Genomic DNA, 26,193 nt, shown 5'->3' with positions numbered 1-26,193 from the left:
CCCACTGTTTCTATTAGCATAGCAATAACTAAAAAGTGCACTCATCTTAAACAACATCTACAATGATTTCTCAGCTTTGAACATTTAGTTGTTTTTCATGATAATGGAGGAGATGGTCGTAATAGGTGTAGGTGTGATTGGTATGGGAAATTAAATCATGGCAGGCTGCATGAAACCAATCAGAAGACTGGTTGCCTCCTCAGCCGCCCATTAAAAACAAAACAAAAACATAAAAGAGACCATTAGGAAACTAGAAGTTGGAAACTGGGTTGTAGTAAGAATATTGCTCCCAAGGCTTCCTCTCACTCATCACTAAAATGCAAATGCAGACCACCTCTTAATATGTAGTGGAAGTCATGGCTGGATGGCTTAATGATGTGAAGTATTACTCCTGGTGATGATGGCAGAGACAGCTGCCACATCTTGAGGACTCTATTCAAAATGATGTGGTTTGAAAACTGAGAAGATTTTATTCTGAGCAGCAGTTATGTGATCAGTTCTTACAGCGGCTTACAGGAACATTTCTGGTAATCGCGCCCCAATTATTTAAAGAATCAAATTCCCAGCTACATATTAGCTTTGGACTTTGGTTTACTTTACAAATGAGTTAATGTGTCAAGTATTTCACATTCAGATGTAAGCAAGAAAAAATTTTGAAAAAGTTTGAAATTATGTTTAAAATTTACTGAAATTCATAAGGAGCTGTCATTATGAAACACTGGAAGAGTATAGCCTGTTTAATTTGCCTGTTTTAAGCAAAAGGTAGTTTTTCTCACATATTAATGTTTATGGCATATTTCCTGAACTAGTTAGCGGAGATGCTGAGTCGCAATAGGCACAACAAAAAGATTCACACAATTATAGCTTTCGGTCATTAAGGCCTTTGTCAGCAGTAGACACACATACACACATGCACACACACACACTCACGCAAATGCAACTTTCACACACGTCTGCAGTCTCAGAGAACTGAAACCACACTGCAAGCAGCAGCACCAGTGCATGATGGGAGTAGTGAATGGGTGGTGGTAAGGAGGAGGCTGGGGCGGGGAGGGGGAGGGATAGTATGGTGGGAGTGGCAGGCAGTAGAGTGTTGCAGTTTAGACAAAGGGCAGGAGTGAAGGTGCAGAGGGGGGAGGTGGTAAGCAGTGGAAAGGAGAGAAATAAAAAGAAATTAAAAGATGTGGTGTGGTGGTAAAATGATGGCTGTGTAGTGCTGGAATGGGAACAAGGAGGGGGCTGGATGGTTGACGACAGTGACTAACAAAGGTTGAGGCCAGAAGGGTTATGGGAACGTAGGCTGTACTGCAGGGAAAGTTCCCACCTACGCAATTCAGAAAAGTTGGTGTTGGTGGGAAGGATCCATATGGCACAGGCTGTGAAGCAGTCATTGAGATGAGGGATATCAAGTTTGGCAGCGTGTTCAGCAACAGGGTGGTCCACTTGTCTTTTGGTCACAGTTTGTCGGTCGCCATTCATGCGGACAGACAGCTTGTCGGTTGTCATGCCTACATAGAATGTAGAACAGTGGTTGCAGCTTAGCTTGCAAATCACACGACTGGTTTCACAGGTAGCCCTGCCTTTGATGGGATGGGTGATGTTAGTGACTGAACTGGAGTAGGTGGTGGTAGGAGGATGTATGGGACAGGTCTTGCATTTAGGTCTATTACAGGGGTATGAGACATGAGGTAAGGGACTGGGGGCAGGAGTTGTGTAAGGATGGACGAGTATATATTGGGTAGGTTCAGTGGACGCTGGAATACTATGGTAGGAAGAGTGGGAAGTATAGTGGGCAAGACATTTCTCATTTCAGGGCAAGACAAGAGGTAATCAAAACCCTGGTGGAGAATGTAATTCAGTTGCTCCAGTCCCGGATGGTACTGAGTTACGAGGGGAATGCTCCTCTGAGTTACATTCCATCCTGGATTTTCCATTGTTTGATTTGTGAACTAGGTGTCATATATTGATATAATTTTCCAAATACATCTAATGATACAAATGGATACGGTCTGCAAAACTTGTGAACTGAGTTAGTAGTAAAGAAGTTATGAATTAAAATCTCATGCTTGACTGTGAAGTTTTACTGTATGAACAGCAAAAATGTAGGAAGTGATGAACTTTTTTCCTTCCATATTTTGTGAGGAATGTCAGTTAAATTGTTTTGTAAATACATGAATGTGTGAAGTTTGTTCTGAGTTGCTAAATGCTTTCTCATTCTCAAATATTGAATGAATATAAGTCTGAGTAATTTGTTTGCCATTAGTTGCACTGCCTCATGACATATACACAGTTTCTAGCTGTAATACTTGTTTTATTGTATTATATCTTGAACATACCCCCCAGAACCATGGACCTTGCCATTGGTGGGGAGGCTTGCATGCCTCAGTGATACAGATAGCTGTACCGTAGGTGCAACCACGGCGGAGGGGTATCTGTTGAGAGGCCAGACAAACGTGTGGTTCCTGAAGAGGGGCAGCAGCCTTTTCAGTAGTCGCAGGGGCAACAGTCTGGATGATTGACTGATCTGGCCTTGTAACACTAACCAAAACGGCCTTGCTGTGCTGGTACTGCGAACGGCTGAAAGCAAGGGGAAACTACAGCCGTAATTTTTCCTGAGGGCATGCAGCTTTACTGTATGGTTAAATGATGATGGCGTCCTCTTGGATAAAATATTCCGGAGGTAAAATAATTCCACATTCAGATCTCCGGGTGGGGACTACTCAGGAGGACGTCGTTATCAGGAGAAAGAAAACTGGCGTTCTACGGATCGGAGCATGTAATGTCAGATCGCTTAATCGAGCAGGTAGGTTGGAAAAATTAAAAAGGGGAATGAACAGGTTAAAGTTAGATATAGTAGGAATTGGTGAAGTTCGGTGGCAGGAGGAAAAAGACTTTTGGTCTGGCGAATACAGGGTTATAAATACAAAATCAAATAGGGGTAATGCAGGAGTCAGTTTAATAATGAATAAAAAAAAAATAGGAGTGCGGGTAAGCTACTACAAACAGCATTGTTGTTGTTGTTGTCTTCAGTCCAGAGTCTGGTTTGATGTAGCTCTCCATGCTACTCTATCCTGTGCAAGCTTCTTCATCTCCCAGTACTTACTGCAGCCTACATCCTTCTGAATCTGCTTAGTGTATTCATCTCTTGGTCTCCCTCTATGATTTTTACCCTCCACGCTCCCCTCCAATACTAAATTGGTGATTCCTCGATGTCTCAGAACATGTCCTACCAACTGATCTCTATTTCTAGTCAAGTTGTGCCACAAGCTTCTCTTCTCCCCAATTCTATTCCGTACCTCCTCATTAGTTATGTGATCTACCCATCTAATCTTCAGCATTCTTCTGTAGCACCACATTTCAAAAGCTTCTATTCTCTTCTTGTCCATAGTGAACGCATTATTGTGGCCAAGACAGATACGAAGCCTACACCTACTACAGTAGTAAAAGTTTATATGCCAACTAGCTCTGCAGATGACGAAGAAATTGAAGAAATGTATGATGAGATAAAAGAAATTATTCAGATAGTGAAGGGAGACGAAAACTTAATAGTCATGGGTGACTGCAATTCGGTAGTAGGAAAAGGGAGAGAAGGTAACGTAGTAGATGAATTTGGATTGGGGCTAAGAAATGAAAGAGGAAGCTGCCTGATAGAATTTTGCACAGAGCACAACTTAATCATAGCTAACACTTGGTTCAAGAATCATAAAAGAAGGTTGTATACATGGAAGAAGCCTGGAGATACTGACAGGTTTCAGATAGATTATATAATGGTAAGACAGTGATTTAGGAACCAGGTTTTGAATTTTAAGACATTTCCAGGGGCAGATGTGGACTCTGACCACAATCTATTGGTTATGAACTGTAGATTAAAACTGAAGAAACTGCAAAAAGGTGGGAATTTCAGGAGATGGGACCTGGATACACTGACTAAACCAGAGGTTGTACAGAGTTTCAGGGAGAGCATATGGGAACAATTGACAGGAATGGGGGAAAGAAATACAGTAGAAGAAGAATGGGTAGCTCTGAGGGATGAAGTAGTGAAGGCAGCAGACGATCAAGTAGGTAAAAAGACGAGGGCTAGTAGAAATCTTTGGGTAACAGAAGAAATATTGAATTTAATTGATGAAAGGAGAAAATATAAAAATGCAGTAAATGAGCGCAGGCAAAAAGGAATACAAACATCTCAAAAGTGAGAGTGACAGGAAGTGCAAAATGGCTAAGCAGGGATGGCTAGAGGACAAATGTAAGGATGTAGAGGCTTATCTCACTAGGGGTAAGATAGATACTGCCTACAGGAAAATTAAAGAGACCTTTGGAGAAAAGAGAGCCACTTATATGAATATCAAGAGCTCAGATGGAAACCCAGTTCTAAGCAAAGAAGGGAAAGCAGAAAGGTGGAAGGAATATATAGAGGGTCTTTACAAGGGCAATGTACTTGAGGACTATATTATGGAAATGGAAGAGGATGTAGATGAAATGGGAGATACGATACTGCGTGAAGAGTTTGACAGAGCACTGAAAGACCTGAGTCGAAACAAGGCCCCGGGAGTAGACAACATTCCATTCGAACTTCTGACGGCCCTGGGAGAGCCAGTCCTGACAAAACTCTACCATCTGGTGAGCAAGATGTATGAGACAGGTGAAATACCCTCAGACTTCAATAGGAATATAATAATTCCAATCCCAAAGAAAGTAGGTGCTGACAGGTGTGAAACTTACCGAACAATCAGTTTAATAAGTCACGGATGCAAAATACTAACGCGAATTCTTTACAGATGAATGGAAAAACTGGTAGAAGCCGACCTCGGGGAAGATCAGTTTGGATTTCATAGAAATGTTGGAACTCGTGAGGTACTACTGACCCTACGACTTATCTTAGAAGGTAGATTAAGGAAAGGCAAACCTACGTTTCTAGCATTTGTAGACTTAGAGAAAGCTTTTGACAATGTTGATTGGAATACTCTCTTTCAGATTCTGAAGGTGGCAGGAGTAAAATACAGGGAGCGAAAGACTATTTACAATTCGTACAGAAACCATATGGCAGTTATAAGGGTCAAGGGGCATGAAAGGGAAGCAGTGGTTGGGAAGTGAGTGAGATAAGGTTGTACCCTATCCTCGATGTTATTCAATCTGTATATTGAGCAAGCACTAAAGGAAACGAAAGAAAAATACGGAGTACGTATTAAAATCCATGGAGAAGAAATAAAAACTTTGAGGTTCGCCGATGACACTGTAATTCTGTCAGAGACAGCAAAGGATTTGCAAGAGCAGTTGAACGGAATGGACAGTGTCATGAAAGGAGGGTATAACATCAACAAAAGCAAAATGAGGATAGTGGAATGTAGTCGAATTAAGTCGGGTGATGCTGAGGGAATTAGATTAGGAAATGAGACACTTAAAGTAGTAAAGCAGTTTTGCCATTTGGGGAGCAAAATAACTGATGAAGGTCGAAGTAGCGAGGATATCAAATGTAGACTGGCAATGGCAAGGAAAGCGTTTCTGAAGAACAGAAATTTGTTAACATTGAGTATAGATTTAAGTGTCAGGAAGTCGTTTTTGAAAGTATTTGTACAGAGCGTAGCCATGTATAGAAGTGAAACATGGACGATAACTAGTTTGGACAAGAAGAGAATAGAAGCTTTCGAAATGTGGTGTTACAGAAGAAAGCTAAAGATTAGATGGATAGATCACTTAACTAATGAGGAGGTATTGAATAGAATTGGGGAGAAGAGGAGTTTGTGGCACAACTTGACTAGAAGAAGGGACTGGGTGGTAGGACATGTTTTGAGGCATCAAGGGATCACCAATTTAGTACTGGAGGGCAGCATGGAGGGTAAAAATCGTAGAGGGAGACCAAGAGATGATTACACTAAATAGATTCAGAAGGATGTAGGCTGCAGTAGATACTGGGAGATGAAGAAGCTTGCACAGGATAGAGTAGCATGGAGAGCTGCATCTAAGCAGTCTCAGGACTGAAGACCACCACAACAACAACACATCTTGAACATAAGATTATACATCTTAATTACGAGATTACACCAGCATTTTAAATTCTGTGAATAATTATATGAAATATTGAAAATCAAATTTTTGTTTTCCCTGCAAACCATGCTGTAGACAACATGCAACTAGGACCATGGAGTAATGTAGATGATTATATGCATCCTTTTTTTTTTTTTTTTTTTAAAAGGAACACTGAAAAATGTGAAATACATCCAAGAACATCATATAGCCCAGTGGTAGTCAACCTGGTCAGTACCACTGATTAGTGGGCATTCCTTCCAGCTTCCATGGTGTGTGGCAGGCGTTGGGGATTACAGATATTTTCATTTTTGCTTTAACTTGCTGCAACTCTGATTTATAAATTTTATTATGTAAAGTTACTTCCCTACTTTCTAAATCCCCTTTACTGTCGAATTAGTGGGTGCTTAGAAAATTTCCTGCTAACAAGTACAAAAATGGGAGATAGGTAAAAAAGGTTGACTACCCTTGATCTAGCCCATTCTAGGCTGTTACCACATAAGGGATACGTGCTCCTCCAACAGGGCAATGCCTTTATGCAACACTATCTCAAAACATTTATATGATTGTTTAATCAGTATGATCAGTAGACATGTTTTCTACTGATGGTGTGTGATACATAAGAGAGTTCTGGCCCAGGTTGAATTACCTGCAACAACCTTTGGCCAACTGCGACAATAGGTTGAGATAATGTGGAATACTAGTGGCTGAGGTACTGACCTACACCTCTACAATTGTCCACGTCTTATATCTGCGTGTAGGACAGCACTGTAGATAGATAATGCTATACCAGCTACAAACATTTCTTAGCAGAACAGTCTGTCCATGGCTGTGCGACTCTGTGATTATGAGTTCGTTAGTTAGTTTCATGTTCCATAGGTTACTTGCACAATAAATGTTAATGATGTGGAACGAGTCCTTTTAGATTCACATTGCAATTTAATTTTTAAACATACCTGTGTGATGAACATTTACGAAGTTTTCTTACGTGTGTTAGTGATCGCTACCCACCACGTTTTACACATTACAGTAACAAATTATTCTACAGAACAGAAGGGAGAATTTTTTTTAAACTTGTCTCAATTTTCCTTTGCTGTCTGTCAGACATTTTATATGACTTGGTAAATCATTTTTAAAAAAAAATTGCAGCATTATGCATCCATTTTGGTGCTAAAGACAACCTTAATGTTGGTAATGAGTCTCATTTTTCCTTCTGTTATTATAATTATGTACATCATTGTTCCTTTTGAACAGCAGTGGATTATTCGCAACAAACATCATATGGGAATGAATATTCTGTGAAGCAGCAGTCAGAACTCTTTAAAAAGGAATGAACTACATGTTTTGAAAAATTAAAACTTTCTTTCTTAAAGATGAGTTACATCATTATTGAATTAAAATATGCAAAATTGTCAACTAACTGATTTCTCTTTCCTCAATATTTGCAATGGGCTAAGGGCAAGTGTGTCTGAACAAAGTTGTTTTGGGAGTTCCAAAATGTTCTCTTTCCAGTTTATTCTCATCAACATGAACACCTAAGAAATTATTATTATTATTTCCTCACCATGTATTAGACTTATCATTAATGCAGATGTGCAGAACTGTATATGTTGTGTCTTTTTAAACTTGAGGGTGAGGCCATTCACACACAGAAAACCAATGATACTTTTAAGAATACTGTTTACTATTTCTTCTGTTTTTGAATGCTTGGACTGAATACAGTACTAGTTTCATCTGCAGAAGGAACAAATCCTGCTTACTGTATACTAGGTGGAAGATCATTTACATTTATGAGGAACAATAGCAGACCTAAAATTGAGCCTTGGGGAATCTAACATGGAATTTCTTCCTAGTTAGAATAATATCCCCAGACTACATTGGTTAAATTACTAGGTACAACTTTCTGCACTGTTCTGGTTAGACATTACATTATCCACTGCTTGGATGTACAATCAATCCCATAAAACTTTAATTTATCTAGGAGGATGCTGTGATCTGCAAAGTCAAAAGCCTTAGTTAGGTCGCAGAGAATACCAGCCGGCACTACTTTCTCACAATTTTAATGCTTGTAAAATATGGTGAGTAAACTTGTAAAATCAAACTGTGATTTGCTAAAGATGTTATTGTTGCTCAGGTGACATAATGTTCTATAATTCATCACTTTCTCAAAAGTTTTGGAAAATGAAGGCTAAAGTGAAACAGGTTGGTAGCTATTGGCAACTCTCCTATTATCTTTCTTATAGTGTGGTCTGTCAATGAAGCATTTCAGTCTCTCCAGAAAAATGTGATGTGTTAGTGATGCATTACATATTTCGTTTAAGACAGGGCTTATTATATGGGAACAAATCTTTAGTACTCTACTGGAAGCATCATCAAAATAATATGACCTTTTATTTTTGAGAGAATGTATAATTTTCTTAATTTCGGAATTGCATGTAGTATTTAATCTGTATAGTATGTTACAAGAACTTTATTCACATGATAGCTAAGTCTCAGTGTGTCCATTTTTCCATTTCCTGCTAGTATACCTTTTATTGCGTTTACCTACAGTTAAACAGTATTGCACATTCTGTAAATTTTGACTACTTGCTGGAGGGCATTTCCTAGGCGACATGCAGCAATAAAATATTAACTCTGGAAATTGTATTGTACACGTCAATAACTAAACAATACACAAAAGCTAATTTAAACTTACCAATACATTTACAGGCATGCACTAGAATATTTCCTCTTTGATGTAATTTGTAAGGAATGCATAAAGTGAATCCAAATTGAACTGTAATAGTTGGTTGCATGGTTGATTTGGGGGAGGGGACCAAACAGCAAGGGAAAGGGTTTGGAGGGAAGTTGGCCGTGCCGTTTCAAAGGAACCATCCCGGGATTTGCCTGAAGCGAATACAACGATTCCACACTGAATCCTAGACAAGGAGGGGAAGCTACATTAAAATATGTTTGAGTCTTGTATTGCGACTGTCTACATCACAGAGTGGATGAAAATTATTTTTATTGTCATCAACAAAAACCGTTAAGTAGTAAACGAATCAGTACTGGGAGGTGAGTGTAAAAGTACCCAGAACCTGAAAAAGGCTTCTGGAAGAAGTACAATTATCTACTTTAGACAGTATTCCAGGTGGAAGGGATTCCTTCTCGCTTACTTCTGACTCAAATACTGAGTCAACCAATTAGTTACATAAGGACCTAAATTTAACGCGCTATCTTAACCACATTGTATGTGAGTTTAACGAATTCAGAACATTTGTGATTCAGTTAACACCCCTAACAAAATGTGACCATCGAAAATAATATTTCGCAAAATAATATCTTTATGGTCACCTACAGTATTGTATTCAAATACGGTTCTTCTCAAGATCACGGCTCAACCTGATTCTTCCGCTTAAAGGAAGTAAGAATAGTCAGAGATAAAAAAACACATGCTCCAAAAACACAGCGTCACGAGCGAGATATTTTTACGTGCTTAGCCTCCACGTGTAGCACGCATCCTAAACGAAACTGAAATACTTCACGAGATTATAGTCCAACACGGTTTTTACGCATAAAGAAAGGTTTTGCAGATATAAAATTTGCTGTGTTCTACAAGCGAGATCTTAACAGAATATCCCACAGTTACGGATCGCAAAATAAGACCTTCATGCTGGTTTCTGTTATTTCATTCAAACTATTTCGCTAAACTTATGCGAAAAAAATTCCGTGTTTCATTACTTCACATATCCTTGATACACTAGAAGCAATTATATACAAAATAAAATTTAAGAAAGCGTGAAGAAGGCCACATTCTGGAAATAAAGCAGAATAGAAATATAGGACGCTCACCAGACATTATACCAGTACCCGCTGTGACAGCGTCCACACTGACAGCGCTTCGCCGTTCGAATTGCTTTTATACGTGCCGTTTGATGAGCGCGGGTTCCAGAGATGTAGTGCCAAAGATTTCAAATATTAATCGATAGGTGCAAGACGTAACAACACGTGTCTTTCCCGGTGATTTAGTAATATAGTATTTCCGTTACAGTTGTACCATCACGGGATAAAAACAGGAATTGCTGTTCGAGCACTATAACTCCTGGAAAATGAAAAAAAGGACACATTGACGCAAGTGAATAAGATCTGTTATACTTGCACGGGGCACTATGAGAGGGCAGTGCATGCGATGATCAAACGCGCCTCACTGCGGACACACCAGGAACTACGTTATCAGCCTTGGAATGTTGCAAGCTGCTCAGCGGTTGATCACCGCTAGAGCCAGTGGCAGCCAGTTTGCCGTGGTATGCGGAGTTCCTTGTGTGTCTTCAACATTGTCAGCATGCCGCGACAGCGTGTACGTGAACCGTTTGTGCAATTGACGGAGTCAGAGGGGGGCGTATAGTGGGCCTGTGGGAGGCCAGATGGACATACCGCAAAACAGCGCAACACGTGGGGTGAGAGGTCTCCACACTGCATCGATGTTGTCGCCAGTGACAAGCAGAAGGTGCACATGCCGTCGACCTCTGTCCGGATAGCGGCGATGCACAGGTGCACGCCAAGACTGTCGAATCGTACGAAGTGCCGTACAGGACCGCATCGTCACTTCTTAACAAATTAGGGACACTGTTGCTCCGGGAGAGAGCCATTCGCAACCGTCTCCGTGAAGTAGGGCTACGATCCCGCGTGTCGTTAGGGCGTCTTTCGCTCAGGCCCCAACATCGCTCAGCCCATCGCCAGTGGTGTCACGATAGGCGTTTATGGAAGGACGAATGGTGACGTGGCGTCTTCAGGGATGAGAGTCGCTTCTGCCTTAATGCCAATGACGGTCGAACGCGTTTGTGGCGTCTGGAGTCTGTACGACAGAGACACACAGGAGCAACACCCGGAACCATATCCTACACTGGGCTGTTCTCCTCTGGTGATAGTAGAGGGAACATTGGACAGTGAACAGTACGTTGAAACCATTATTCAACCAGTCTTGCTACTGTTCATGCACCAAAAAGACGACATGCTTTTCCAACAGGACAATGCACGTCCACATGTTTCCCGTGCCACCCAACGTGCTCTTCAAGCTGTACGCCAACTTCCCTGGCCAGCACGATCCCCAGATCTGTCCTCCATTGAGCACGTTTGGGACCGGATGAAACGTCATGTTGTGGGGTCTGCACGACCTGCACGAAATCTGCCCCCCCTGAGGCACCATGTGGACACTGCATGGTAGGCTATTCCTCAGGACTACATTCGGCACCTCTACGATCTTCTTCATGGGAGAATTGCAGCCTGCATTGCTGCAAAAGGAGGGTATACACAATACTATCGCCGAAATTGCGAACGCTCTGTTGAAAAAAATTGTTCAAATGGCTCTGAGCACTATGGGACTCAACTTCTGAGGTCATTAGTCCCCTAGAACTTAGAACTTAACTAGTTCTAACTAACCTAAGGACATCACACACATCCATGCCCGAGGCAGGATTCGAACCTGCGACCGTAGCGGTCTCGCTCTGTTGACTTTACTCACATGAGTATGGCTCTGTCTTTGTGATAGTGCGTTGTATACGCCCCCAAGAGTGTGTCAATAAATTTTCCCTGTGCTGGGGAGACTAATTCATGGCGTTCCTTTTTCATTTTCCAGGAGTGTAACTGTGAGTGTGCGTTATACGATGGCATTTTCTTTCCCCGTTAGTTATTCCTGGAATAGCTTTTCCACTGAGTTTGGTTGCCAACGCAAATTGAGTCTCCGTAGTATTTTGCACGCGAAAGTTACAATATTTAAATGATTTCCCAGCGTCTGATGAAACGTCAAACATTTGAAATATGAGAATTATGCTTTTGAGTATACAAAGACATGCACTTTGTGGAAAACAAGAGACTTGATATCGTCATATTTAATGGCTATATTATTGGCCGGACTTGCCCCGCAAGGGGCCTTCCGGCCAATGACGCCAAACGCTCATTTCCATTATTAAAAAACATTTTATTAAGCTTGAAAGGATTGTACATGTATCACAATATTCTTATTTTAAATTCACTTAAATGAAAAACCAGAAATATGCTGTTTGGCAAATTAGAGATATTGGTAAAAAAAGGAGAGATACAGAGAGAGAGAGAAAGGGCGTACAAGGGGTGAGGGCGTAAAAAAAATTCGGAATCACCACGGGCACAACGCATTATCATGCCTAATACGGCGTAAAAATACCGTTGGCAGTCAAAACATCACCCATTCGTCTCAGAATTGGTAAATACAGGCCCTGTATGGTTTTCAAGGGAAACTTGTACCATTCTTCCTGCACAATAATGGCAAGTTTAGATAATGTTGACGCTGGTGGGTAGCGATCGAACACCATTCTGTCCAAAGCAGATCACAAAGACTCGATAGTACTGATATGTGATGAATGTGGTGTCCAGGAGGCAGGCGACGATCCATCCTCGTGCTCACAGCGCCAGTCCCGGACGATGCAAGCTGTATCAACAAGCGGCAGTCTCGTCTTGGCACACAGCATCACCATCGGAGAACGAACATTGTAGTTTGGGACAGACCTGATTAGGCAAAACGGTCACATAATCCGTACAACGCTGCGGAGTATCCATAATACCACGACATTGCTGCCCAAACCACTACCGAACGCCCTCCCTGTTTCACTTCTAGGATATAAACTCGGCCAGAGGTTCGAATCAGTGTGAAACGAGACTCAACCCACCAATACTCCGTAGTCCAGGCTTAATGGTTTTGTCACCGCGTTTCCTTTTTACGAGCATTTAAATCAGTGATGAGTGGTTTTAGAATTTCAGTTATCTGGAATCCTCGCTGCTGGACCTCCTTTGTTTTGTTTTGGTACTTCTAACCGAACTTCGTGCCTACGGAATATCGCCTCAGTTGTGCGACTGGATTCGTGATTTCCTGCAGAAAGGTTACAGTTCGTAGTAATAGACGAAAAGTCATCGAGTAAAACAGAAGTAATATCCAGCGTTCCCCAAGGAAGTGTTATAGGCCCTCTATTGTTCAAAATCAAATGGTTCAAATGGCTCTGAGCACTATGGGACTTAACTGCTGAGGTCATCAGTCCCCTAGAACTTAGAACTACTTAAACCTAACTAACCTAAGGACATCACACACATCCATGCCCGAGGCCTCTATTGTTCCTGATCTACATTAACGACATAAGAGACAATCTGAGTAGCCGTCTTAGATTGTTTGCAGATGATTCTGTCATTTTCCGTCGTGTAATGTCAGCAGATGATCAAAACGACTTGCAAAATGATTTAGATAAGATATCTGTAAGGTGCCAAAAGTGGCAATTGACCCTGAATTAGGAAAAGTTATTTACATGAGTACTAAAAGAAATCAGGTAAATTTCGATTACGCGATAAGTCACAAAAATCTGAAGCATGTAAATTCAACTAAATACTTAGGGATTACAATTACAAATAACCTAAATTGGAACGATCACGTAGATAATATTGTGGGTAGAGCAAACCAAAGACTGCGATTCATTGGCAGAACACTTAGCGCGTGCAACAGGTCTACTAAAGAGACTGCTTACACCACGCTTGTCCGCCCTATTCTGGAGTATTGCTGTCCGGTGTGGGATCTGCATCAGGTTGGACTGACGGATGACATCGAAAAAGTACAAAGAAGGGCAGCTCGTTTTGTATTATTGCGAAATAGGGGAGATAGTGTCAGAGACATGAAACGTGAATTGGAGTGGCATTCATGACAACAAAGGCGTTTTTCGTTGCGACGGGGTCTTCTCATGAAATTTCAATCACCAGTTTTCTCCTCTGATTGCGAAAACATTCTGTTGGCACTCACCTACATAGGGAGAAATTATCATCACGATAAAATAAGAGCCGGCCGCGGTGGTCTAGCGGTTCTGGCGCTGCAGTCCGGAACCGCGGGACTGCTGCGGTCGCAGGTTCGAATCCTGCCTCGGGCATGGGTGTGTGTGGTGTCCTTAGGTTAGTTAGGTTTAAGTAGTTCTAAGTTCTAGGGGACCTATGACCTAAGATGTTGAGTCCCATGGTGCTCAGAGCCATTTGAACCATTTTTTGATAAAATAAGAGAAATCAGGGCTCGCACAGAAAAATTTAAGTGCTCGTTTTTCCCGCGTGCCGTTCGAGAGTCGAACGGTAGAGAGACAGCTTGATGGTGGTTCATTGAACCCTCTGCCAGGCACTTTATTGTGAATAGCAGAGTAATCACGCAGATGTAGATGTATACATGGTTCGCGAGTGCTATATTAAGTTCTACAGTGACTTTCGTAGCTGTTTCCTCTTATTTTTCGTCGCAATTCTCTTATGATCACGCAACACACACTACCGTCCGCGTTGTGGCTTTGCGCATTTTGTTTTTGCCCTTTCTCTGTATGTTGTATAGATCTTTGGTACGGTGCCCCTTGAAACTCCAAAACACTTCGGTTCTCTTGGTTACAGAAGCACGAACCATATGAGCGCTAACAATTTGCCCACTTTTGAATTCACTTAGTTCCGCCTTGATGCTTGTAGTCTGCCTGTCCCCTTGTCAATACCACTGAAGTCTCCAACAGAGCCGGCCGGTGTAGCCGAGCGGTTCTAGACGCTTCAGTCTGGAACTGCGCGACCGCTACGGTCGCAGATTCGAATCCTGCCTCGGGCATGGATGTGTGTGATGTCCTTAGGTTAGTTAGGTTTAAGTAGTTCTAAGCTCTAGGGGACTGATTACCTCAGATGTTAAGTCCCATAGTGCTCAGAGCCATTTGAACCATTTTTTTCTCCAACAGACAAGAAAATCTGCTGAAGAAAAACATCTCACAGTCAGAATCATATGATGTTATGTTATGTTAGCGGGGACCTAGAAACGACGGAGTGGCTCCGTCCCCGCCGCAGCCGCAATGGTCCGCAACCCCACGACGACTACCGCAGTCCACTTCACCCCTCCGCCGTCCCACACCGAACTCACTGTTATTTTGCTGTTCGGCCCTCGGTGGAGCCCCAGGGAACGTCTCACACCAGACGAGTGTAACCCCTATGTTTGCGTGGTAGAATAATGGTGGTGTACGCGTACGTGGAGAACTAGTTTGCCCAGCAATTGCCGACATAGTGTAGCTGAGGCGGAATAAGGGGAACCAGTCCGCATTTGCCGAGGCAGATGGAAAACCGCCTAAAAACCATCCACAGACTGGCCCGCTCACCGGACCTCGACACAAATCCTTCTGGCGGATTCGTGCCAGGGACCGGCGCTCCTTCCCGCCCGGAAAGCCGTGCGATAGACCGCACGGCCAACCGGGCGGGCCCAGAGTCATATGATACATTGGTGGAATAGTCATCTCTGAAGGTAAAGTTAAGTGAAAACTGGTCTGTTTTTTAGTACCTAAAACTCAATATCAGTCATACAGCCTATAGGCAATTCCACCATAATATTGATTCTGACTGAAACGGGGGGATACTTTCTTCATAACAGGGGTAAAATTGCTATCTGGATGGTTAAAAAAAACCTATACCTAACACTAAAAGCAATAGAAATGATTCTAGGCGCGAGACAAGTTTATTTCTTTTCAGCATTAATAAGACTGTCGTTTCAGTATTTCCAGTTAGTATGTGAATGTTGGCCTGTTTACATAGAGCACGATCTATAAAGGGAGAGGGTGGAATAATACAATCTGTTATAAAAGCACTGTCGCATCAGACAGGGAAGAAAAACTGTTGGCATGTTCTATCCAATTACAAAAGTTGAGAGACGGCGTTTTTCAGTTATGGTAGGCATATTTACCATTATTTTTGCTAAATGAAAGGAGGAATTGCGGAAATAATGTAACAGTGGAAGCATGGAACACGAAATGTTCAACAGGAGATATATTTGAGGTTCTTTCAGCAGGGAAGGGTTGCGTTCAGTTTAGTAAATAAAACATATATTGTTCCCTTAATTCTCAAACGAAGTAATGGCATGGAATTTTGAAATACTGGCGAGGAAAAACGCGTGGCTCAGTTAACACCACATACCGCAGATACAGTAAACAACACAATTATGCAGTGAGACAACAGGTGTAGATTTTTGTCCGAGTCCGTTGTTACTTCTGATTACTCGTAAAATTTATTTTCACGATAACCTCCTTAACCCAGCCCAAAATCTGCGGTTAATTTACTTTTAGTTAACAGAGTTTATACTCCTCATTTTTACTAAAGTTTGAAGCTCCTCTTGATGTTCTTCCGTGTTTGCGATTTAAAATACGGTTGTTTTGAAAACCAGCCTAATGCAAACACAATTTCTTTGTTTTTGTATTTACCCAGACATATTTCGACACCTATGTGTTAACTTCTGTGGGTCAAATTTTTATTTCTTAGAATTACATCGCTAAATGGACTGCATTATTATACACCCGTTTTTATGCTGTTTTTCGCCTTTTTTTTGACAGCATGTCATCTGCAAAATTTTTTTCTTGTTGCGCGTTTGGTCGGTGTCTAGATCAATGGCTATTCAGTGTGCTGTTTACACACAGTTCTTCACACAATTTTGCTCACTAGTTCACTTCACATGCACTCACACAAAATGTGGCGATACGTGATACTCAGTGAGAATGGAGTCCGAAGTGTCTGCTCAGATCACGTATCGCCACATTTTGTGTAAGTGCATGTGAAGTGAACTAGTGAGCAAAAATTGTGTGAAAAATTGTGAGGAAGCAGCACACTGAATAGCCATTGATCGAGACACCAAACAGACACGCAATAGGACAAAAAAAAATTTGCGGATGATATACTGTCAAAAAAACAAAAAACAAAAACCGCCGAAAACGAGCATAAAAACTGGTGTATAATAGTGCAGTTCATTTAGCGATGTAATTCTAAGAAATAAAAATTTGACCCACAGAAGGTGACACACAGATGTCGAAACATGTCTGGGTAAATACAAAGATAAACAAACTGTGTTTGCGTAAGACTGATTTTCAAAACAGCCAAATTTTATGCTTCCCGCCCGCACATCCCGTTCCCCGCACTATTTCGAGAATAGAGGTGAACATTCAGGTCTCCCGAATCTGTGCAATTTTACACCAGAGACACGTCGGGAACATTTTTTTCTCGCAAGCACTATACCATTTGCTGCCCCCGCCCCCCCCTCTTCACAGTCGTCCTGATACATTAGTTGCCTTTCTTGGGATTTTACTCATTTTATTGATGTCATAAATATAATTAATTATTCTCTTCCATCGTGTTCACGCTTTTTTTCAGCGCTGGACATGGTGACGGCACTAATTTAAACTGACATTACAGCGAGTGAAATGGTGTCAGTTGAAAATACGAGAGTAGTCTGAAAAGTTCCCGTATATTGATAGGTCATCCTTTAAGAGTAAAACGTGACGTGTCAGTGCTCTGGGTAGAAATACACTCCTGGAAATGGAAAAAAGAACACATTGACACCGGTGTGTCAGACCCACCATACTTGCTCCGGACACTGCGAGAGGGCTGTACAAGCAATGATCACACGCACGGCACAGCGGACACACCAGGAACCGCGGTGTTGGCCGTCGAATGGCGCTAGCTGCGCAGCATTTGTGCACCGCCGTCGTCAGTGTCAGCCAGTTTGCCGTGGCATACGGAGCTCCATCGCAGTCTTTAACACTGGTAGCATGCCGCGACAGCGTGGACGTGAACCGTATGTGCAGTTGACGGACTTTGAGCGAGGGCGTATAGTGGGCATGCGGGAGGCCGGGTGGACGTACCGCCGAATTGCTCAACACGTGGGGCGTGAGGTCTCCACAGTACATCGATGTTGTCGCCAGTGGTCGGCGGAAGGTGCACGTGCCCGTCGACCTGGGACCGGACCGCAGCGACGCACGGATGCACGCCAAGACCGTAGGATCCTACGCAGTGCTGTAGGGGACCGCACCGCCACTTCCCAGCAAATTAGGGACACTGTTGCTCCTGGGGTATCGGCGAGGACCATTCGCAACCGTCTCCATGAAGCTGGGCTACGGTCCCGCACACCGTTAGGCCGTCTTCCGCTCACGCCCCAACATCGTGCAGCCCGCCTCCAGTGGTATCGCGACAGGCGTGAATGGAGGGACGAATGGAGACGTGTCGTCTTCAGCGATGAGAGTCGCTTCTGCCTTGGTGCCAATGATGGTCGTATGCGTGTTTGGCGCCGTGCAGGTGAGCGCCACAATCAGGACTGCATACGACCGAGGCACACAGGGCCAACACCCGGCATCATGGTGTGGGGAGCGATCTCCTACACTGGCCGTACACCACTGGTGATCGTCGAGGGGACACTGAATAGTGCACGGTACATCCAAACCGTCATCGAACCCATCGTTCTACCAGTCCTAGACCGGCAAGGAAACTTGCTGTTCCAACAGGACAATGCACGTCCGCATGTATCCCGTGCCACCCAATGTGCTCTAGAAGGTGTAAGTCAACTACCCTGGCCAGCAAGATCTCCGGATCTGTCCCCCATTGAGCATGTTTGGGACTGGATGAAGCGTCGTCTCATGCGGTCTGCACGTCCAGCACGAACGCTGGTCCAACTGAGGCGCCAGGTGGAAATGGCATGGCAAGCCGCTCCACAGGACTACATCCAGCATCTCTACGATCGTCTCCATGGGAGAATAGCAGCCTGCATTGCTGCGAAAGGTTGATATACACTGTACTAGTGCCGACATTGTGCATGCTCTGTTGCCTGTGTCTATGTGCCTGTGGTTCTGTCAGTGTGATCATGTGATGTATCTGACCCCAGGAATGTGTCAATAAAGCTTCCCCTTCCTGGGACAATGAATTCACGGTGTTCTTATTTCAATTTCCAGGAGTGTATATAGTGCGGAGCCTCAGTTGTCCCCTTGTAGCGGTTTGTGAAAATTGGAAAAATCGAGATTCAAGCAGTGATTGCGTACTTCGTAAATTAATGTATGAAAACGAAGGAAATTCATATCGATTTTCTCAACACAATGGGCGATTCTGCTCCTTTATACTCAAGTGTTTCGAAGTGGACAATCGAGTTTCATCCCCTTGGATGATGATCTGCAAACTCAACAGTTTCGAAGTTGACAATGGGATGTTAGTTTGGTTAGGACTGCTTGATTCATGATCTGCGTAACGGTCAGCGAAAATTAGCCACTTGTCTACGAACTATTCCAATGGTGCACTTAAGGATCGCAGAATATTGCTGATGGTTTACTCCTAACAGTGAAATGAAGCACTGTGATGGTTGTCCAAAGCAGCAACGCGACAAGCATTTTTATGTAAAGGACAATTTTTAATTCATGAATGCGAGAGAAAAGATATGAGCTCTGTGGCGTGCAGCCCTTCTCTCTGAACTTCGCAAATAAGATATAAAGAAGTAGAATAACTTACTCTGGCCGAGCGGTTCTAGGCGCTACAGTCTGAAACCGTGTGACCGCTACGGTCGCAGGTTCGAATCCTGCCTCGGGCATGGCTGTGTGTGATGTCCTTAGTTAGGTTTAAGTAGTTCGAAGTTCTAGGGGACTGATGACCTTAGATGTTAAGTCCCATAGTGCTCAGAGCCAATAACTCACTCTGGCGTTGATTATTCGACTAGGTGGCCGTTTACTGAATTCTGTATGATGCTAGTGGAAACTATTGCTGGAAGTCAGCCATTTTGAGAAATTTTGAAATTCTGAAAGTTAACGAAAGGAGATAGCCGAATAAGTTAAATATGAACGCCTGTTACTATTGTGTAAAAAGAGTACGGAAAAAATACGTAATTGTTTAATTTAAAAAGATAATTACGGTATTTTTTTCAAGAGATACTGCGTATCCCGACGTGTTGCACATCGAAATAGACGTTCGGACGGGTGGGCTTTGGTAGAAAATCCACAAACCTGCAAAGGAGTTTTCCTTCTTTTTGAGGGTGTCCTTGGACAGATTATACTACCAGATTCAAATATCAAGTGGTGTTACTACGTAGACAAATTCCAAACATTCTATTGCGAGGAATGTAATTTGCTTTGGAGCTATAGCTTGCGGGACGTCGGGCAGCAGAAGAACAATTTCACCGAGTTTCAGAGAACAACGGAAGGGCCACTTACGAAGCGAACTCATGACTACAAAAACATTACCTACGCACTTTGGACATTACTGTTGATATTGTCATTAAATTCCAGATAACATTAAATAAATGACGCCAGTTAAATTCCAAAGAATTAGTTAAACAATAAATATTTTTGTATATTAGAGACTCTTAACGCAGGATCAGCAATGCATCAGAATGGAAATGTCTGACTAATGTTTATCCCGTATTCAAAGTAACCAACAATACTTTTTGCTCCAGTTTGGGACAACCGATGAATCTTGAGTCCATCGCTACGAAAAAGGTACCGACTGGCCGCCGTGTCATCCTCAGACCCCAGTCATCACCAGGTGCGGATACTGAGGGGCGTATGGTCAGCACACTGCTCTCCCGGCCGTCGTGAGTTTTCGTGACACTTGCCGCTACTTCCCAATCAAGAAAATTCTCTATTGGCCTCACAGGCGTTGTTCGGTTCGGCAGGTTAGTCGTGAAAACGTAAAGGACAGAGTTACTTCCGCATTTATAATATTAGTGCGGATAAAATTAAATTACGATATTTTTTTTTTCTCTGTGATCCGATTTTGATGAAATAAAGCCAGTATGGTGCCCCAAGCAGTGAACAAGTTACCTGTGAAAACTCCATGAAAGAGATTAGCGTGTTCAAACAGGGATACAGATAGATACTGTGCCCAAAGCTATGTTCAAATTACCAGTGAAAACCCCATGAAAATTCGTCTACAAGTTTTGGAAGTTAGCATATTCAAATTAGAGATAGATTCGACACCTTTGAACAAAATTTTAAATCACGATTTCTCTTTTCCTGTGACCAGATGTCGATGAAATAAAGCCTGTACGCTCTCCTAAGCTATACTCAAGTTCCCTGCAAAAGTGCCACGAAAATTCGTCTAATAGCTTTCGAGAAGCGTCTCCAGACGTACAAACAGACAAGTCAGGACAGTTTTACAGATTATTATTACACTGTCCAGTTACATTGACGTGAACACCTGTCAAAAACCTGAATAGCCACATTTTGCCCGGACATCTGCAAAACGTGCAGGAAGACAGTCAGTGAGGTTCTGGAAAGTGCCGACAGGGACTTGATGGAGCCGTGTCGGCCCCAGCATCGTTGCCAACTGCGCTAGGTTTCGCGGTTAAGGTTCCATGATGCGAACAGCCCGATCGAGGTGGTTCACAGATTCTCGACTGGCTTTAAATCCTGTGAGTCTGGTGACCGTGGAAGTACGGTAAAATCACCCGGGTGCTCTTCAAACAAATGGTTCAAATGGCTCTGAGCACTATGGGACTCAACATTTGAGGTCATCAGTCCCCTAGACTTAGAACTACTTAAAGGTAACTAACCTAAGGACATAACACACATCCATGCCCGAGGCAGGATTCGAACCTGCGACCGTAGTAGCAGCGCGGTTCCGGACTGAATCGACTAGAACCGCTCGGCCACAACGGCCGGCTGCTCTTCAAAGCAAATGCGTACACTGCAAGCTGTGTGGCACGTTCGCAGTAAAAATATTTCTGTTACTGATAGATCAGTTATATGTACAGTATTTAACAATCATTTTCTGAGCATTGCTGGTTAAATAAATAAAAATTTAGTTTCTACAGGAAATCATAACTTTCCTGGCAAATGCCTTTCCGAGATTGATGTCTGAAATACTCCTGTGTGATACAGACAAGAGGGAGATTGAGTCAGTAATTAAATCACTGAAGACTAAGGACTCTCATGGTTATGATGGAGTGTCTAGCAGAATATTAAAGTACTGTGCTACACATGTTAGCCTTGTACTTGCCATATTTGTAATTTTTACTTTAGGAATGGTCAGCTTCCTGAGCGATTAAAGTACTCAGTAGTAAAGCCCATTTATAAAAAGGGAGAAAGGGATAATGTAGATACCTTTAGACCTATTTCTATGGCATCGGTATTTGCGAAAGTTATTGAAAAGGCTGTGTATGTAAGGATAATTGATCATTTTATATCACACGATTTGCTATCAAATGTACAGTTCGGCTTTAGAAGTCGTTTAACAACTGCAAATGCTATATTCTCTTTTCTCTGTGAGGTACTGTATGGGATAAGCAAAAGATTTCGAACGCTTGGCATATTTTTTGATTTAACTAAGGCATTTGACTGTGTTGATCACAAAATATTGCTCCAGAAGTTGGACCATTAGGGAATACGGCGAGCAGCTCACAAGTGGTTCACCTCCTATTTTAGCAACAGGCAGCAAAAGATCATTATTCACAATGTTGATAACGACTGTGATGTGGGGTCTGAGTGGGGTACTGTCAAGTAGGGGGTGCCCCAGGGATCAGTGTTGGGGCCACTCCTGTTCCTTATTTCTATAAATGATATGCCCTCTAGTATTACGGGTAACTCTAAAATATTTCTGTTTGCTGATGACATTAGCTTGGTAGTAAAGGAAGTTGTGTGCAACACTGGCTTGGTTTCTAATAGTGCAGTACATGACCTAAGTTCATGGCTTTAGAAAATAAACTAACGCTAAATCACAGTAAGATTCAGTTTTTAACCTACAGTTTCTAACACACAATTCAACAAAACCTGACCTTTTAATTTCACAGAACAGGCATATGATTAGTGAAACTGAACAGTTCAAATTTCTAGGTGTTCAGATTGGTAGTAAGCTGTCGTGGAAAGCCCACGTTCAGGATATTGTTCAAAGACTTAAACTGCCATTTTTACTATTCCAACGGTATCAAAAGTGAGTGATCGTTCGACACGAACTTAGCCTATTTGTTAATTTTCATTCGATTATGTTGTAAGGGATTATATTTTGGGGGAACTCTTCCCATTCAGAAAGGACATTTTTGGCTCAGAAATGGGCAGCTCAGGCAGTAAGTGGTGTAAGTTCGCGAACCTGTTGTTGGCCCCTGTTCACTAGTCCATATTGGCCTCTCTATACATATATTCTTTACTGTTGTTTCTTGTTAACAATATCAGATTATTCTCAAGAATAAGCAGCTTTCACTCGGTTAATACTCGGCATAAATCAAACCTGCATTTGGATCGGACTTCCTTAACTCTTGTGCAAAAAGGTGTGCAGTTTGTTGGTGCATCCATTTTCAATAAGCTACCACTCGAATTCAAAAACCTTAGCAGTATTCAAAACTGAAGAGTTTCCTCATGGGTCACTCCTTCTATTCTGTCGATGAGTCCCTTGAAAAATTAAGCTGATTCTTTTGTATCGTTGATTGAGTTTACTTAAACATATGGACTGTCATTTTTCAGGTTCATAAATATTTATTTTTATCTGTTATCTGGTTGGGAAGGGAGTGAGACCGGGTTGTAGCCTCTCCCCGATGTTATTCAATCTGTATATTGAACAAACACTAAAGGAAACAAAAAATAATTTCGGAGTAGGTATTAAAATCCATGGAGAAGAAATAAAAACTTTGAGGTTCGCCGATGACATTGTAATTCTCTCAGAGACAGCAAAGGACTTGGAAGAGCAGCAGAACGGAATGGACAGTGGCTTGAAGGAAGGATATAAGATGAACATCAACAAAAGCAAAACGAGGATAATGGAATGTAGTCGAATTAAGTCGAGTGATGCTGAGGGAATTAGATTAGGAAATGAGACACTTAAAGTAGTAAATGAGTTTTTCTATTTGGGGAGCAAATTAACTGATGATGTTCGAAGTAGAGAGGATATAAAATGTAGACTGGCAATGGTAAGGAAAGCGTTTCTGAAGAAAAGAAATTTGTTAACATCGAGTATAGATTTAAGTGTCAGGAAGTCGTTTCTGAAAGTATTTGTATGGAGTGTAGCCATGTATGGAAGTGAAACATGGACGATAAATAGTTCGGACAAGAAGAGAATAGAAGCTTTCGAAATGTGGTACTACAGAAGAATGCTGAAGATTAGATGGGTAGATCACATAACTAATGGGGAGGTACTGAATAGAATTGGGGAGAAGAGGAGTTTGTGGCACAACTTGACAAGAAGAAGGGACCGGTTGGTAGGACATGTTCTGATGCATCAAGGGATCACAAATTTAGCATTGGAGGGCAGCGTGAAGGGTAAAAATCGTAGAGGGAGACCAAGAGATGAATACACTAAGCAGATTCAGAAGGATGTAGATTGCAGTAAGTACTGGGAGATGAAGAAGCTTGTACAGGATAGAGTAGCATGGAGAGCTGCATCAAAGCAGTCTCAGGACTGAAGACCACAACAACAACAACAACATTACTTTTATGTTGTAACTTCATGTACTGACACGTTCCATGACATCGGAAGATTTACTCCTCAATTTGGTCCTACAGAACTTGACGTGTAAATAAATATAAAATAAAATTGCCCTGCTGGTAGAAGCCATAGTGACAAGGAAAAACTATCTACATGCAGAAGTGGACGTGGTCCCCAAAGACACATGGATGCCTGTGTTGGTCCATTGTGCCTTTCAGAATGACGAGATCGCTTAGGAAATGCCACACAAACGTTTCCCAGACCATTATACCATAATGCTCCTTTCTACGGCGTGGATTCTTCTGACGATTGTTGCAGGGCGTTTGCTTTCATGTCGATGTAGTATGAAACGCGATTTCTCCGAATAGGCCACGTGTCGCCACTCATAGGAGGTCTAGGTGCGGTACTGGTGTGAAAATTCCAGCCTTCGTCGCCAATGAACGGCAGTCATCACCGATGCACGAGTCCGCCCCGATAGCTGAATGGTCATGCCGTTCTAAGGGGCTCAGGTTCGATTCCCGGCTGGCTCGGGGATTTTCTCCACTCAGGGATTTGGTGTTGTCTTCCTCATCATTTCATCCCCATCCGGAGCGCAGGTCGCCCATCTACATCTACATGATTACTCTATAATTCACACTGAAGTGCTTGGCAGAGGGTTCATCGAACCACAATCATACTATCTCTCTAACATTCCACTCCCGAACAGCGCGCGGGAAAAACGAACACCTAAACCTTTCTGTTCGAGCTCTGATTTCTCTTATTTTATTTTGATGATCATTCCTACCTATGTGGGTTGGGGTCAACAAAATATTTTCGCATTCGGAAGAGAAAGTTGGTGACTGAAATTTCGTATATAGCTCTCACCGCGATGAAAAACGTCTTTGCTTTAATGACTTCCATCCCAACTCGCGTATCATATCTGCCACACTCTCTTCCCTATTTCGTGATAATACACAACGAGCTGCCGTTTTTTGTACCCTTTCTATGATCTCCGTCAATCCCACCTTGTAAGGATACCACACCGCGCAGCAATATTCTAACAGAGGACGAACGAGTGTAGTGTAAGCTGTCTCTTTAGTGGACTTGTTGAATCTTCTAAGTGTCCTGCCAATGAAACGCAACATTTGGCTCGCCTTCCCCACAATATTATCCATGTGGTCTTTCCATATAAAGTTGTTCATAATTTTAATACCCAGGTACTTAGTTGGATTGACAGCCTTGAGAATTGTACTATTTATCGAGTAATCGAATTCCAACGGATTTCTTTTGGAACTCATGTGGATCACCTCACACTTTTCGTTACTTAGCGTCAGCTGCCACCTGCCACACCATACAGCAATCTTTTCTAAATCGCTTTGCAACTGATACTGGTCTTCGGATGACCTTACTAGACGGTAAATTACAGCATCATCTGCGAACAATCTAAGAGAACTGCTCAGATTGTCACCCAGGTCATTTGTATAGATCAGGAACAGCAGAGGTCCCAGAACGCTTCCCTGGGGAACACCTGATATCACTTCAGTTTTACTCGATGATTTGCGTCTATTACTACGAACTGCGACCTTCCTAACAGGAAATCACGAATCCAGTCGCACAACTGAGACGATACCGCATAGGCCTGCAGCTTGATTAGAAGTCGCTTGTGAGGAACGGTGTCAAAAGCTTTCCGGAAAACTAGAAATACGGAATCAACTTGAGATCCCCTGTCGATAGCGGCCATTACTTCGTGCGAATAAAGAGCTAGCTGCGTTGCACAAGAACGATGTTTTCTGAAACCATGCTGATTACGTATCAATAGATCGTTCCCTTCGAGGTGATTCATAATGTTTGAATACAGAATATGCTCCAAAACACTACTGCAAACCGACGTCAATGAGATAGGTCTGTAGTTCGATGGATTACTCCTACTGTGGTGTCACCGCCAGACACCACACTTGCTAGATGGTAGCTTAAATCGGCCGCGGTCCATTTAGTACA

The 26,193-nt window shown here is 42.5% G+C and overlaps 1 protein-coding gene across 1 annotated transcript in view; it reads right to left on the bottom strand.

The window, feature by feature from the left end:
* Positions 1-9,879, bottom strand: part of LOC126425293 (uncharacterized) — a 214,677-nt gene extending 204,798 nt beyond the window's left edge. The window contains exon 1 of the mRNA XM_050088268.1: positions 9,853-9,879. Coding sequence (XP_049944225.1) covers positions 9,853-9,859 — 7 coding nt within the window. The 5' untranslated portion in view covers positions 9,860-9,879. The remainder of the gene's footprint in view (positions 1-9,852) is intronic.
* Between the last annotated feature and the right edge of the window lie 16,314 nt (positions 9,880-26,193).

This window comes from Schistocerca serialis, chromosome 10 (assembly GCF_023864345.2).
Source record: "Schistocerca serialis cubense isolate TAMUIC-IGC-003099 chromosome 10, iqSchSeri2.2, whole genome shotgun sequence".
Classification (NCBI taxonomy): Eukaryota; Metazoa; Arthropoda; class Insecta; order Orthoptera; family Acrididae; genus Schistocerca; species Schistocerca serialis.
This window is presented reverse-complemented; position numbering and strand designations above follow the sequence as displayed.